The sequence below is a fragment of the Oncorhynchus mykiss genome, chromosome 3 (assembly GCF_013265735.2).
Source record: "Oncorhynchus mykiss isolate Arlee chromosome 3, USDA_OmykA_1.1, whole genome shotgun sequence".
Taxonomy (NCBI): Eukaryota; Metazoa; Chordata; class Actinopteri; order Salmoniformes; family Salmonidae; genus Oncorhynchus; species Oncorhynchus mykiss.
The window spans coordinates 74,233,932-74,249,792 of NC_048567.1; the positions used below are offsets into that span (position 1 = coordinate 74,233,932).

Genomic DNA, 15,861 nt, shown 5'->3' on the forward strand with positions numbered 1-15,861 from the left:
TTCTGTAGGGGATGGCTTTGTTATGGAAGGTTTGGGAATCGCTTCCTTTTTGGTGGTTGTAGAATTTAACGGCTCTTTTCTAGATTTTGATTATTGGCGGGTATTGGCCTAATTCTGCTCTGCATGCATTATTTGGTGTTTTACGTTGTACACGGAGGATATTTTTGCAGAATTCTGCATGCAGAGTCTCAATTCTTGGTTGGTGAGCGGACCCCAGACAGACCTCACAACCATAAAGGGCAACGGGTTCTATTACTGATTCAAGTATTTTTAGCCAGATCCTAATTGGTATGTCGAATTGTATGTTCCTTTTGACTGCATAGGAGGCCCTACTTGCCTTGTTTCTCAGATCGTTTACAGCTTTGTGGAAGATACCTGTGGTGCTGATGTTTAGACCGAGTCTCTCTCTCTCTCTCTCTCTCTCTCTCTCTCTCTCTCTCTCTCTCTCTCTCTCTCTCTCTCTCTCTCTCTCTCTCTCTCTCTCTCTCTCTCTCTCTCTCTCTCTCTCTCTCTCTCTCTCTCTCTCTCTCTCTCTCTCTCTCTCTCTCTCTCTCTCTCTCTCTCTCTCTCTCTCTCTCTCTCTCTCTCTCTCTCTCTCTCTCTCTCTCTCTCTCTCTCTCTCTCTCACTCTCTCTCTCTCTCACTGATGTTTCACTCTCTTTCTGTCTCTCTCCTTACCTCTTTCTCTCTCCATCTATCTGCCCCCTCTCTTTCTGTCTCTGTCCTTACCCCTCTGTCTCTCTCCTTCTATCTGCCCCCTCTCTCTATCTCTGTCTCTCTCCATCTATCTGCCCCCTCTCTCTCTGTCTGTCTCTGTCTCTCTTTGTCTCTGCTATAGCTTCAGTCATGACGCCTAAACACAGCCAAGTCGAGGTGTGTGTGTATGTGTGCGCTTTCACTCACCATAAAGTGCGGCTGGGTCAGTATCCGTCTTAGCTCCTTGGCGTCGTGGTTGTCTGGGTAACAAGAGATCTCTTCCAGTACCTGTGGAAGGTGGAAGCACAAAAGCACAGGGCGCCAGTCACAGGGCCTTTCTGTAAAGTAGTAGAGTAGTCCTGCTTAATGCCTGTCCCAAACGCACACTGAAGAGTACATCAACCTCTGGTCTGAGTATACACATATACAGTAATATCCTCTCACACTTCCTAACGCCCCCTCCCTTTAGAACCATGTAAACCAGTAGAAATTGCATTTTGAAATGTTCATCCCATAAGTTCCCTCTTCATGGCTTCTCTTAACCAATAAGAGTCCTCTTCAGGGCTTGTTCATGCCCCCTGGCCTCTCGGAGTGACCTGATTTGGAGTCAGGTCCTGCTATGTCACACCTGCCTGCTGAAATGGGAGATGGAGAGTCCTGGCACGTAAAGGTGTGTGCGAGTTGGAGCAGGCGTGTGAGTGTGTCTGTGGGAGATGGGCAGCAGGTAGCCTAGCAGTTAAGAGCATTGGGCCAATAACCGAAAGGTCACTGGTTCAAATCCCTGAGCTGACTATGTAAAAAATCCACCCAAAAATGATATTTTGGTATTTGTTTCATTAGTCCATTGTTGACAAAGTTCCCAAAATATTTTGCTTGTCAGCAATCAAGATATTTAACTTTTAAAATACAAAAATCATACCTGTATGATGCATTTTCCATCATATGATGTTGCGTTTTGTGTCATATGATGATTTCTTTATTTTGAAAGTTACATATCTTGAAAACTTGATTGCCATCAAGCAAAACATTTTGGAACTATGTCAACAATGGACTAATGGGGCCTCCCGGGTGGTGCAGTGGCTAAGGGCGCTGTACTGCAGCTGTGCCACCAGAGACCCTGGGTTCGCGCCCAGGCCCTGTCACAACCGGCCACAACCGGGAGGCCCGTGGGGCGACGCACAATTGGCCTAGCGTCATCCAGGTTAGGGAGGGCTTGGCCTGTAGGGATATCCTGCGCGCTGTGTTAAAGAAGCAGTGCAGCTTGGTTGGGTTGTGTATTGGAGGACACATGACTTTCAACCTTTGTCTCTCCCGAGGAGTTGTAGCAATGAGACAAGATAGTAGCTACAAGAAACAATTGGATACCATGAAAAAGGGGGAAAAACAATGGACTAATGGAACAAATACCGAAAGGTCGTTTTTTTGGGGTGAAATTTTGCTTTAACCCTAACGGCACAGTCTCTGGATAAGAGCAACTGCTAAATTACTCAAATGTAAAAATGTAAATGAGTGGTGAGACCTGGCTGGGAGGGGAAGTAAAACATAAATCCAGGTGACATCGCTATGGATCAATCTGTGTGTTTGCTATTGTTGAATCCATTGGCTCTGATCAATCAGGACGTTCAATTTCACTTTCTGAGTTGAAAACGGAAACGGATCACAAACTTGACCTACACAACAATTTATGACCTATTTTAGAGAGGATACACTCACAGCCACACTACAGACTCCACAATAGACTCACACGTGTGCTACTGAGCTACAGCTTACATGCATCGTCACAGACAGCTACTCCCAGTCTCCTTCTGTCAAATACAACATTGCTTTAAAATAAAACCAACTTGTTTTTCTTTGTTTTATTTGTGAGTGTGAGTGTGAGTGTGAGTGTGAAAGGCGTCTCAGGGCTTACATATTCCAGGTGTTTCAAAGTGGAACTTGTTTCGTCTTGGATGGAGCTCTTTAGACCAGGAGGAGGACACAGGGAGGACAGTTACACGTGACCTCTGAGGATGTCCTTGGTCCTCATAGGAAGAGTCAGGGGTCATGGGGTCAAAGGCCAGGGGTTGTCAAGAGGGTCAGGGGTGTAAAGTTGAAAGAGGTCTAAGATGACGGCGTTGGCGGGGAAGGTTAGTGTCTATAGGTTTAGGACCCGGGTCAAATATAAAAAGTGCTAGTATTAATTTTTTGAAAGTATTTCAGTATCGCCACTGAGGATCAGCAGCAGAAAGTCACAGAGGAAGTCCCTTTAAGAGATTTCGTTCTGTGGTGAAATACTGGATCAATGCGTCTAACATTGACTGGAAAGACACTCAGAGAGAAAATGAGGACACTGCTGGAGGAAGTAGGCAAAAAAACATTACGCACACACACACACGCACAAGCACACACACACACACACACACATAAAACATCTGTTCAGTCTCCCTGTATACAAACTCCTAATCCATCATATGATGTTGCGTTTTGTGTCATATGATGATTTCTTTATTTTGTTTAAGTTACATATCTTGGAAACTTGATTGCCATCAAGCAAAACACCAGAGACCCTGGGTTCGCGCCCAGTGGTGTACTGTACTTTACTATTTATATTTTGCCACTTTTACTTTTACTTCAATACATTTCTAAAGAAAATAATATACTTTTTACTCCATACATTTTCCCTGACACACAAAAGTACTCGTTTTGAATGCTTAGCAGGACAGGAAAATTGTCCAATTCACAAACTTAAAGAGAAAATCCCTGGTCATCCCTATTGCCTCTGATCTGGCAGACTAAACACAAATGCTGTGTTTGTAAATGATGTCTGAGTGTTGGAGTGTGCCCCTGGTATCCATAAATGTAAAAAAAACAAGAAAATGGTGCCGTCTGGTTTGCTTACAGTTTTTTCCAACTGCTTACACACAAAATCTTTTCATGTCACACGATTTTTTAAACCTCTCACTCAAAGTGCAAAACTACACACCAAATATCCAAAACCATAAGCTATTTCTCAGCCTTTGACTCAGTTGTCAATTGCATAAAACACTTTTTTTCAAAACACTACACTCAATTCTCTACCTAAAACACAAAAAATCTAACAGGAAGTGACTTGCTTTCCTTTTCCAAACACAACCAATCAAAATGCTACACTTATTCACCAGGTCACACACACACTCCTCACATGTGCAAACACTAATAGCTTAACTGATCACTAACCAATCACTGCTTTACTGTAGTATAGGCCTATAAATAGGTCAAAGGTCAGATCACCTGTTTTGAACAATGGGATGCCAACAATGGACAGAGAGCAAGAGGAGTAGGAGGGAGAGGAAGAGGAAGAAGAGGACGGGGGGAAAGAAGAGAAGGAAGGAGAGCCATTTCTTATGAGATTAGGGCAACACTTATTGATCGTGTGATAAACCAAGGTTTGACCATGAGAGAGAGAGTCGATTTACAGTGGCGTCCATAATTCGAACCTTCAGAAATGAGAACAGATATGCAACTATCTAATGATTATTTTAGTATTACAGCAATGTACTGTAAAATACATATGACTGCATAGTATTGCATAAACATTTGTATCTCTAAGCCATCCATTTACTGCACTGCATTGAATGAATGAGGTTGGTTATCATGCTGTACTACATTTTTTTGTACATTGTTTACAGTTCCTCTGCTGAACACATACTGTGTTTGAATTCTGTACAGAGTGAAAAGGCAAAGACATCATGGAGGACGAGGGCGCTTGTTTACAGATGTACAAGAGACTGCAATTATAAATATGGTTTTGGCCAACAATGCAATTAGGATTCGAGAGATAAGAGAGCATATCTTGAACAATGACACCATATTTAACAACATCAATGCTGTAAGCCTGTCGACCATACAACGCATCCTCCAATGGCACCGAGTGACGATGAAACAACTTTACAAGGTGCCATTTGAGAGAAACTCTGACAGAGTCAAGAATATGCGACATGACCTTGCAGAGGTATGTATGCAACACTACTTCCAGTACTTCAGACATACCATATTTACTCATCTGTATATCCTTTTGTCTGTTACAGAGAGTATTGGAGCTGGATGCCCATGTAATTCGCCAGGAATTTATTTATGTGGATGAGGTTGGCTTCAACCTCACCAAAACCAGGCGCCGCGGAAGAAATGTAATAGGACAGAGGGCAATTACCAATGTCTCTGGACAGCGTGGGGGTAATATAACTATGTGTACTGCCATCACTCAGAATGGGGTCCTCCATCACAATGCCACACTGGGTCCGAACAACACCGGCCATATGCTCACTTTTCTGGATGCAATTTACACAATGCTTGTCCCTGATCCAGATCAGGAGCCTGCTAGATTTGTGGTTTTATGGGACAATGTTAGTTTTCACTGGGCTGTTCTGGTCCAAAACTGGTTTGCCACCCATCCACAATTTGTAGTTTTGTACCTTCCCCCATATTCACCTTTTCTAAATCCCATAGAGGAATTTTCGGCCCGGCGCTGGAAAGTGTATGATCGCCAACCCTATGCCCGCATGCCGCTTCTCCAGGCAATGGAGGACGCATGTGGGGACATAGAGGTTGCCTCTGTCCAAGGTTGGATACGCCATGCTAGGAGATACTTCCCTCCATGTGGGGACATAGAGGTTGCCTCTGTCCAAGGTCGGATACGCCACGCTAGGAGATACTTCCCTCCATGTGGGGACATAGAGGTTGCCTCTGTCCAAGGTTGGATACGCCATGCTAGGAGATACTTCCCTCCATGTGGGGACATAGAGGTTGCCTCTGTCCAAGGTTGGATACGCCATGTTAGGAGGTACTTCCCTCCATGTGGGGACATAGAGGTTGCCTCTGTCCAAGGTTGGATACGCCATGCTAGGAGATACTTCCCTCCATGTGGGGACACAGAGGTTGCCTCTGTCCAAGGTTGGATACGTCATGCTAGGAGATACTTCCCTCCATGTGGGGACATAGAGGTTGCCTCTGTCCAAGGTTGGATACACCATGCTAGGAGATACTTCCCTCCATGTGGGGACATAGAGGTTGCTTCTGTCCAAGGTTGGATACGCCATGCTAGGAGATACTTCTCTCGATGTTTGGCAAGAGAAAACGTATCTTGTGATGTGGACGAAGTATTGTGGCCAGACCCAGGCCGGAGAAGAGATGAAGCATAGCTTAGCACTGGTGACTGCCCCCCCCCCCCTCCCAATTCCTGGACTACCCCCCCGGGACCCCACACACACAATTATGTTCTTTACTGTATTCTAAAGAATATACTTTTGGTTTACATATGTTTATGGTTTTGTTGTATGCTACTATATACAACAGTAATGTTTGGCCTAATAAATATTTTCTGTTTCTACATTGTATTGGTGTTTACAGTGTACTTGTTACCCTTCTCAGCCGATTACTTTCACTGTAGAACATTGTATTGGTGTTTACAGTGTACTTGTTACCCTTCTCAGCCGATTACTTTCACTGTAGAACATTGCATTGGTGTTTACAGTGTACTTGTTACCCCTCTCAGCAGATTACTTTCACTGTAGAACATTGTATTGGTGTTTACAGTGTACTTGTTACCCCTCTCAGCAGATTACTTTCACTGTAGAACATTGTATTGGTGTTTACAGTGTACTTGTTACCCCTCTCAGCAGATGACTTTCACTGTAGAACATTGTATTGGTGTTTACAGTGTACTTGTTACCCCTCTCAGCAGATTACTTTCACTGTAGAACATTGTATTGGTGTTTACAGTGTACTTGTTACCCCTCTCAGCAGATGACTTTCACTGTAGAACATTGCATTGGTGTTTACAGTGTACTTGTTACCCCTCTCAGCAGATTACTTTCACTGTAGAACATTGTATTGGTGTTTACAGTGTACTTGTTACCCCTCTCAGCAGATTACTTTCACTGTAGAACATTGTATTGGTGTTTACAGTGTACTTGTTACCCCTCTCAGCAGATGACTTTCACTGTAGAACATTGCATTGGTGTTTACAGTGTACTTGTTACCCCTCTCAGCAGATTACTTTCACTGTAGAACATTGTATTGGTGTTTACAGTGTACTTGTTACCCCTCTCAGCAGATTACTTTCACTGTAGAACATTGTATTGGTGTTTACAGTGTACTTGTTACCCCTCTCAGCAGATTACTTTCACTGTAGAACATTGTATTGGTGTTTACAGTGTACTTGTTACCCCTCTCAGCAGATTACTTTCACTGTAGAACATTGTATTGAAATGTAGATAGAAGCCTATGAAAGACCAAAGAGCTTTAGATTTAGAACAACAGTGTTTACATGGTAGATCCAGAAATGTACTATTATGAAAGCAGTGTTTACCATTTGATGCAAATGCTTCATTCTGACATGGTGTTTATGTCATTTTGAATGCAGGGTTACATTTTGAAGGAGATGTGAGGCATTTTGCATTGTGTGTGTGCAGTTGTGGGAATTGTGTGTAGAGTTTTGAAAAAAGGAGACAGTTTTGAAAACGTGTGTAAGCAGTTGGAAAAAGCTGTAATATATGGAATTTGAAATGATTTATACTTTTCCATTTACTCTTGATACTCAAGTATATTTAAAACCAAATACTTTTAGACTTTTACTCAAGTTGTATTTTACTACGTGCCATCATTGTAAATAAGAATTTGTTCTTAATTGACATGTCTAGATAAATAAAGGTTAAATAAAAAAAATAAAAAAATAGGTGACTCATCTATTAAGTCATTCTATTAGTCATTTTCTATTAAGATATTTCTACTTTTACTCAAGTATGACAATGGGGTACTTTTTCCACTACTGCAAACTCCTAATCCAATACCATACAAACTCATAATCCAACACCATACAAACTCATAATCCAACGCCATACAAACTCATAATCCAATACCATACAAACTCATAATCCAACACCATACAAACCCATAATCCAACGCCATACAAACTCATAATCCAATACCATACAAACTCATAATCCAACGCCATACAAACTCATAATCCAACACCATACAAACTCATAATCCAATACCATACAAACTCATAATCCAACACCATACAAACTCATAATCCAATACCATACAAACTCATAATCCAATACCATACAAACTCATAATCCAATACCATACAAACTCCTAATCCAACGCCATACAAACCCATAATCCAACGCCATACAAACTCCTAATCCAACGCCATACAAACTCATAATCCAACGCCATACAAACTCCTAATCCAACGCCATACAAACCCATAATCCAACGCCATACAAACTCCTAATCCAACGCCATACAAACTCAAAATCCAACGCCATACAAACTCCTAATCCAACGCCATACAAACCCATAATCCAACGCCATACAAACTCCTAATCCAACGCCATACAAACTCAAAATCCAATACCATACAAACTCATAATCCAACGCCATACTAGCTCCAACTCCATACAAACTCCTAATAAAATTAGACCATCTTAAAAGTAAAACTATGACACAAACAGCACCATAAACAGGTTAGACTAAATCCCCTCTAGGACCAGACTGGGTCAACTCTAGCTGGTTAATTACTCAAATCCTTTAGACTTACTTCAAAGCCACATACAGAGTCCTACACTGCTCTAAATGGACTTTCCAGTGTTAATACTGCTGTGTTTTTCAACCTATTCCCTCCCCCTCTCTTTCTTCTCAGCCTAACGTACAATTTAATTGCCCTCCACATACAATGAACCCAATACAAACATTTCACATTTACAACAGTTGGGCTTGTTTTGACAAAGTCTATACACATACTAACAATACACACTACCTTTTCTCTGGTCCCTCCCTCCCTCCTCCCTCCGTCTAACCCATCCCTCCCTCCCTCCCTCCCTCCCTCCCTCCCTCCCTCCCTCCCTCCCTCCCTCCCTCCCTCCCTCCCTCCCTCCCTCCCTCTCTCTAACCCATCCCTCCCTCCCTCCCTCCCTCCCTCCCTCCCACCCATACCCATCCCTCCCTCCCTCCTCCCTCCGTCTAACCCATCCCTCCCTCCCTCCCTCCCTCTCTCTAACCCATCCCTCCCTCCCTCCCTCCCTCCCTCCCTCCCTCCCTCCCTCCCTCCCTCCCTCCAACCCATACACATCCCTCCCTCCCTCCTCCCTCCGTCTAACCCATCCCTCCCTCCCTCCTCCCTCTGTCTAACCCCTCCCTCCCTCCCTCCGTCTAACCCATCCCTCCCTCCCTCCCTCCTCCATCTAACCCATCCCTTCCTCCTCCGTCTAACCCATCCCTCCCCCCCTCCCTCCCTCCGTCTAACCCATACCCATAACTAACCCATACCCCTCCCTCCCTCCCTCCGTCTAACCCATACCCATCCCTCCCTCCCTCCGTCTAACCTATCCCTCCCTCCCTCCCTCCCTCCCTCCCTCCCTCCCTCCCTCCGTCTAACCCATACCCATCCCTCCCTCCCACCTCCCTCTGTCTAACCCATCCCTCCCTCCCTCCCTCCCTCCCTCCCTCCCTCCCTCCCTCCCTCCCTCCCTCCGTCTAACCCATTCCTCCCTCCCTCCCTCCTCCGTCTAACCCATCCCTTGCTCCTCCGTCTAACCCATCCCTCCCTCCCTCCCTCCCTCCCTCCGTCTAACCCATACCCATCCCTCCCTCCCTCCCCCTGCTAACCCACCCCCCCCTCCCTCCCTCCGTCTAACCCATACCCATAACTAACCCATACCCCTCCCTCCCTCCCTCCCTCCCTCCCTCCCTCCCTCCCTCCCTCCCTCCGTCTAACCCATACCCATCCCTCCCTCCCTCCGTCTAACCTATCCCTCCCTCCCTCCCTCCCTCCCTCCGTCTAACCCATACCCATCCCTCCCTCCCACCTCCCTCTGTCTAACCCATCCCTCCCTCCCTCCCTCCCTCCCTCCCTCCCTCCCTCCCTCCCTCCCTCCTCCGTCTAACCTATCCCTCCCTCCCTCCCTCCGTCTAACCCATACCAATCCCTCCCTCCCTCCTCCCTCTGTCTAACCCATCCCTCCCTCCCTCCTCCGTCTAACCATCCCTCCCTCCCTCCGTCTAACCCATACCCATCCCTCCCTCCCTCCGTCTAACCCATACCCATCCCTCCCTCCTCCTCCGTCAGATTGAGAGTGTGTGAATTCAGCAAGCTAGAGGCAAACCTTGTTTGGTACTAATGGTGCATAGAGGAAGCCAAACGGTCCAACACTACAGTCTAGGCAACAAATATCTGGAAAATATGCTGTGTGTGTGTGTGTGTCTTATGTATGTGTGTGTGTGTGTGAGAGAGAGTGAGTCTGTCTTGCCAGTGTGTGTGAGAGAGTGAGTCTGTCTTGCCAGTGTGTGTGAGAGAGAGTGAGTCTGTCTTGCCAGTGTGTGTGAGAGAGAGTGAGTCTGTCGAGCCAGTGTGTGTGTGAGAGAGTGAGTCTGTCTTGCCAGTGTGTGTGAGAGAGAGTGAGTCTGTCTTGCCAGTGTGTGTGTGTGTGTGTGTTTGTGAATGTGTGTGTGTGAGTGTGTGTGTATGAGTGTGTGTGATTGAGTGTGTGTGAGTGTGTATGAGTGTGTGTGTGAGAGTGTGTGAGTGTGAGTGTGTGAGTGTGAGTGTGTGTGTGTGAGTGTGTGTGTGTGAGCGGGTGTGTGTGTGTGTGTGTGTGTGTGAGAGAGTGTGTGTGTGAGTGTGTGTGTGTCTGAGTGTGTGTGTGTAGCTCAGGAGTGATCCAACAGACTGTGGATTAGCTTCACTAACAGTGGGAAACAAAACCCAACAGATTCTGTGTGTTTGTTGAAAAGACTGTATGTTTGTAGAAAAGATTCGATCGCAGGCTGCATTCCATTACAAAACAGTTGTCCCTTCTGCTCTTGTCCACCTCTCTTTTAGGGGGAAACCTTTTGGAATGGAACACAGCCTCAGTGTTTAACAGTCTAGTAGATCAAAACTGTCCGGATCCAATGGCCACCTTCTATATTTACTACCACTTCATCTTGTTCATTAAAAAATAATAATCGGCTGACCAGTCCTACTATAAGACCAGTCCTACTATAGAACCAGTCCTACTACAGAACCAGCTCAGTCTTAGGCGTCTCACAGTACAAACATTGTAATTTATTGCCCTGGCCACATCAGCAGTCCTCATGCCTCCTTGCAGCATGCCTAAGGCACGTTCATGCAGATGAGTAGGGCATCTTTCTTTTTGTGTTTTTCAGAGTCAGTAGAAAGGCCTCTTTAGTGTCCTACGTTTTCATAACTATGACCTTAATTGCCTACCGTCTGTAAGCTGTTAGTGTCTTAACGACTGTTCCACAGGTGCATGTTCATTAATTGTTTATGGTTCATTGAACAAGCATTGGAAACAGTGTTCAAACCCTTTACAATGAAGATCTGTGAAGTTATTTGGATTTTTTACAAATGATCTTTGAAAAGACAGGGTCCTATCTTTTTTTGCTGAGTGTATATAATAATGATACACGACATTTAACAGAGACTTCTGTTCAAAGCAACTTTCAGTCATGCGTGCATATATTGCTGCATGACCCCAGTGGGAATTGAACCCACAATCCTTGGCCTTGCGAGATCCATGCTCAACCAACTGATCTACACAATTACACCCTTCTCTACACCTCCACTTCACCTCCACCGTGCTTTACTGGGGTGTAGCTCTCACATCACACCACGTTACAGTTATATCCTAATGTAAAGCTGGCTGGGGTTGTCATAAGACATGTCCCAGTAGGACAGCCGTGCATGTGTCCTTATGTAGTGGAGGTGGTTGATGAGTAACCTTGCCTGAAACCTGAAGATTCATGTAAGCTCCCAGAGCCTAACGGCTGGCCTTTAGCTCAGAAAGCTAACATGGTATTGAGTTTTGTGTTGTGGACAACCCAGGTTTGTTACCTAGCTGGTGACACATAGCTATGAGGTTGTTGTTATTTTGAGGAAAAAACTAAAGAGGTTATAGGAGAGGAGGTTCAACTCCTTCAAACACTGACCTCAGGCCAGCTTGACCCAATGTTAAACAAGCAGCAGAAAGCCGAAGTAGATAACAGCAGTGAAGAGTTAGATTCCTTATTCCACACAGTGGGCACCAGTTTTGACTTCTTCTGATCAGAGCCACATAGGGCTGTGGTCAAACATAGTGCACTACATGAGAAATAGGGTGCTGTTTGTGAAGTGAACCTAATGAATAGTAGAGAGATGTGTTAATGGCTAGAGCCGTGTGGATTAAGCAGGAGTGTGTGGTCAGGGAATTATGAAGCAGCGTGCGGTGATCCACAGTTGATCACGTCATCAATCATCATGAATAATATCTTATACACAAGCAGGTTGACAAGCACATAACACAATATTGTATCAATGTGTGTGTACGTGTGTGTGTGTGCGTGAGTGTGTGTGTACGTGTGTGTGTGCGCGCACGCGCTCACCTCCTTGGCGCTCTGTACAGTATTGTATCAATGTGTGTGTACGTGTGTGTGAGTGTGTGTGTGTGTGTGCACGCGCTCACCTCCTTGGCCCTCTGTACAGTATTGTATCAATGTGTGTGTACGTGTGTGTGAGTGTGTGTGTGTGTGTGTGCACGCGCTCACCTCCTTGGCCCTCTGTACAGTATTGTATCAATGTGTGTGTACGTGTGTGTGAGTGTGTGTGTGTGTGTGTGCACGCGCTCACCTCCTTGGCCCTCTGTACAGTATTGTATCAATGTGTGTGTACGTGAGTGTGTGTGTGTGTGCGCGCGCGCTCACCTCCTTGGCCCTCTGTACAGTATTGCTGGGGGGGTTTCTGATCTGGGGAGATGACTTTGTGTTGATTTTGTCGTAAAGCTGAAACAACACGACACACAAAACATTATAAACCAACAAAATCAGATTAACGGCTGAATAATATATGCTCTCTCTCTCTCTCTCTCTCTCTCTCTCTCTCTCTCTCTCTCTCTCTCTCTCTCTCTCTCTCTCTCTCTCTCTCTCTCTCTCTCTCTCTCTCTCTCTCTCTCTCTCTCTCTCTCTCTCTCTCTCTCTCTCTCTCTCTCTCTCTCTCTCTCTCTCTCTCTCTCTCTCTCTCTCTCTCTCTCTCTCTCTCTCTCTCTCTCTCTCTCTCTCTCTCTCTCTCTCTCTCTCTCTCTCTCTCTCTCTCTCTCTCTCTCTCTCTCTCTCTGTCTGTCTGTCTGTCTGTCTGTCTGTCTGTCTGTCTGTCTGTCTGTCTGTGTGTGTGTGTGTGTATTCCGAATGACCTGTTGTCTTCAGTGCCAGCCTCTCATCAATGCTGACAATTGCTTGCTTTCATTTAAACATAAAAAAAAGGACATTTTCAATGTAGGGAAAATATATTATCATTTCTGATGCAGACTGAAAGCAGAGCAACACTTTGGTTCTGTTTGCAACGAACCAGCTGACAATACAGGATGAAGAGGTGCGTTTGTTTTTACGTGTGTGTCTGTGTGTGCATATGCACTGCGAGCATGAACCGCTGTGTCCAGTGGAGGCTGGTGAGGGGAGGACGGCTCATAATAATGGCTGGTACAGAGCAAATGGAATGGCATTAAACACATGTGTTTGATGTATTTGATACCGTTCCACTGATTCTAGCCATCACCACGAGCCCATCGTCCCCAATTAAGGTGCCACCAAACTCCTGTGGTACAGAAAATGTACACACAGTGAGTAGTCTAAGCAGGACAAGCAGAAATGACTGATTCGAAGGTCACAATGCCGAGAGGAGAGAAACAGAGCTCAGTTAAAAAGGCAGCCGTTAAATAAAATGACTCTTACGATACAATAACTAATTCATGATTTTCATAGGGATTTGGGTTGAATAATGTAATAATTCTGGACTTCAAAGGAGAGCAGTTGACATCATGAGAGAGCAAGTACACTGACATAACCCACCCCCCCCCCCCCCCCCCCCCCCACACACACACACACACACACACACACACACACACACACACACACACACACATAGACAGCACTGCTATTTCAACATAGGTATTTCTCCATAGCCCCTAGACCTGCATGTATGCCTTGTGTCCTCCCATTGACCAGAGAGACAAGGCAGGCAGACAGTACTATCACGAGATGATTACCACTGGTCTCAACCACGAGATGAGGCAAGAATAACAAACATGAAAACAATTAAGCTGATAACAGTTAGTTCATGTGTCTTTCTACATTTTGACATTCGAGTCATTTAGCAGATGCTCTTACCCAGAGCAACTTACAGGAGCAATTGCGGTTAAGTGCCTTGCTCAAGGGCACGTCGACATATTTTTAACCTAGCGACCTTTCCGGTTACTGGCCCAACGCACTTACCCCACTAGGCTACCTGCCTCCTCACTCACCTATCACCTAGAAGTCTTAACTACAGATCTGCTTGGAACGTCACCGTTTATGGAGACATCCTGCGGCTCTCCTCCTGTCAACTTATTTGCAATGAGCAAATATGTGTGTTACTTGTAACGTAAACACTACCACACAGTGATATTCAGATACTGGATTAGTCTGCTGTGTCATTGTTAAGCTCCTTTAAAGGGGTTATTTTATGGGAAAACAAGGAGAGTATTTATGAATGTTTGACATGTCTGTGGTGCCTGCATTGGCAGTGGGAGATAGAATCAACCATGTTTAGACAGATGTCTGTGTGTTGTGTGTGTGTGTGTGTGTGATAGTGGGGAGAGTACAGGGGAGGCTGAGCAGTAGAGAAAGTTCAGAGTTCAGATGCTCTGTCTCTCTGTCTGCTCCTACTGTTCCTTACCTTAGAACCACACACACACACACACACACACACACACACACACACACACACACACACAGCCTGCTTATGAGTGAGTGTAGGTTTTATGAAGGGAAGTCTCAGCAGCGAAGAGGATATGTTGCTTTTCGATCAACTATGTTCCACATATTATTAATCTATGGCCCAGCTCGTTCTTTCACCATGATGCTGTTGCTTGCTGTCTGTGAAGTGCTCCGTTGTTAAACGTTTCTTATAAAACAGACTGTTCATTTACTGTAGGAGGACCAGAGCTGTGTTCGAATACCAATACTAACATACTGTATACTACATACTTAATGAGTATACAGTACCAATCAAACGTTTGGACACACCTACTCATTCCAGGGTATTTCTTTATTTTTTACTATTTTCTAAATTGTAGAATAATAGTGAAGACATCAAAACTATGAAATTACACATGTGGAATCATGTAATAACCAAAAAAGTGTTTAACAAATCAAAATAAATGTCATATTTGAGATTCTTCAAAGTAGCCATTTTTTGTTATTACACTGGGTGTCAAGGTACGTGTTACCAAAACAATTGTAACTGCTTTCCAGTGTGGCTCAGTTGCTAGTGCACGTCGCTTGCAAAGCAAAGGGTTGTAGGTTCATTTCCCGCTGGGGCCACTCATACGTCAAACGTATGCATGACTGACTGTCTCATTGGTAAAAGCATCTGCTGAATGGTATATAATTATCATATGAAGTGAATATATATATATATATTTATACACAGTCATGTAACATCACTGTTTTGTCTGAAGTCACAGTGAAAACGTACAACCAACCATCTTCTCCTTACAAACAGAGAAACAGAGCCTTACTCCATCCCATTTTAGTCATTTAGCAGACACTCTAATCCAGAGCGATTTACATGAGCAATTGGGGTAAAGTGCCTTGCTCAAGGGCACATGAACAGTGTTTCACCTTGTCATCTCTGGGATTTGAACCAGCGACCTTTCGATTACTGCCCCAACACTCACTTTCACCTTCAAGTTAAAACACACAGAGTACACTCTCAACCGCTAGGCTAACTGTCGCGCTAATACACCACTGATACACATACACACACACACACACGCACACACACACACGCACACACACACACACAAGCAACAAGATCGACTCACCAACCAGATCCCAAGCAGTAGCCACACACCCTAACCCAGAAGAGAATAGACACAATAAGCGCTAAACTAGCTTAGCATCCAGACTTCAGTAGGCTACTGTTACAGTACGTCCATTCCGTGCCGAGTGGATCTGTAGTTTCCCTGAGCCTCTCTGTTTCTGAGTGGAGAGGATGGTAACGTCAGCCCTACAGATGTACTCACAGATAGCCTACTGCAGGAGTCTGGAGCCTGGAGAAACGGCAGTGAAAGGGACTAAGGCCTGACAATAGCACCCATTGTTCTCTCTCTCTCTTTTCAGGCTGGGTCT

The 15,861-nt window shown here is 44.9% G+C and overlaps 1 protein-coding gene across 19 annotated transcripts in view; it reads right to left on the reverse strand.

Moving 5' to 3' along the window:
- LOC110504742 (peripheral plasma membrane protein CASK) overlaps positions 1–15,861 on the reverse strand; it is a 273,170-nt gene that overhangs the window by 68,414 nt on the left and 188,895 nt on the right. For 16 of the 19 annotated variants that reach the window (XM_036975207.1, XM_036975191.1, XM_036975202.1 and 13 more), the window contains 2 exons: positions 12,400–12,477; positions 904–984 (listed from right to left, as the gene is read on the reverse strand). In XM_036975207.1, the coding sequence (XP_036831102.1) occupies positions 904–984; positions 12,400–12,477 (159 nt within the window). Of the gene's footprint in view, positions 1–903; positions 985–12,161; positions 12,181–12,399; positions 12,478–15,554; positions 15,735–15,755 lie in introns of those variants that run through there. The other 3 variants (XM_036975204.1, XM_036975205.1, XM_036975206.1) reach the window with 3 other exon arrangements.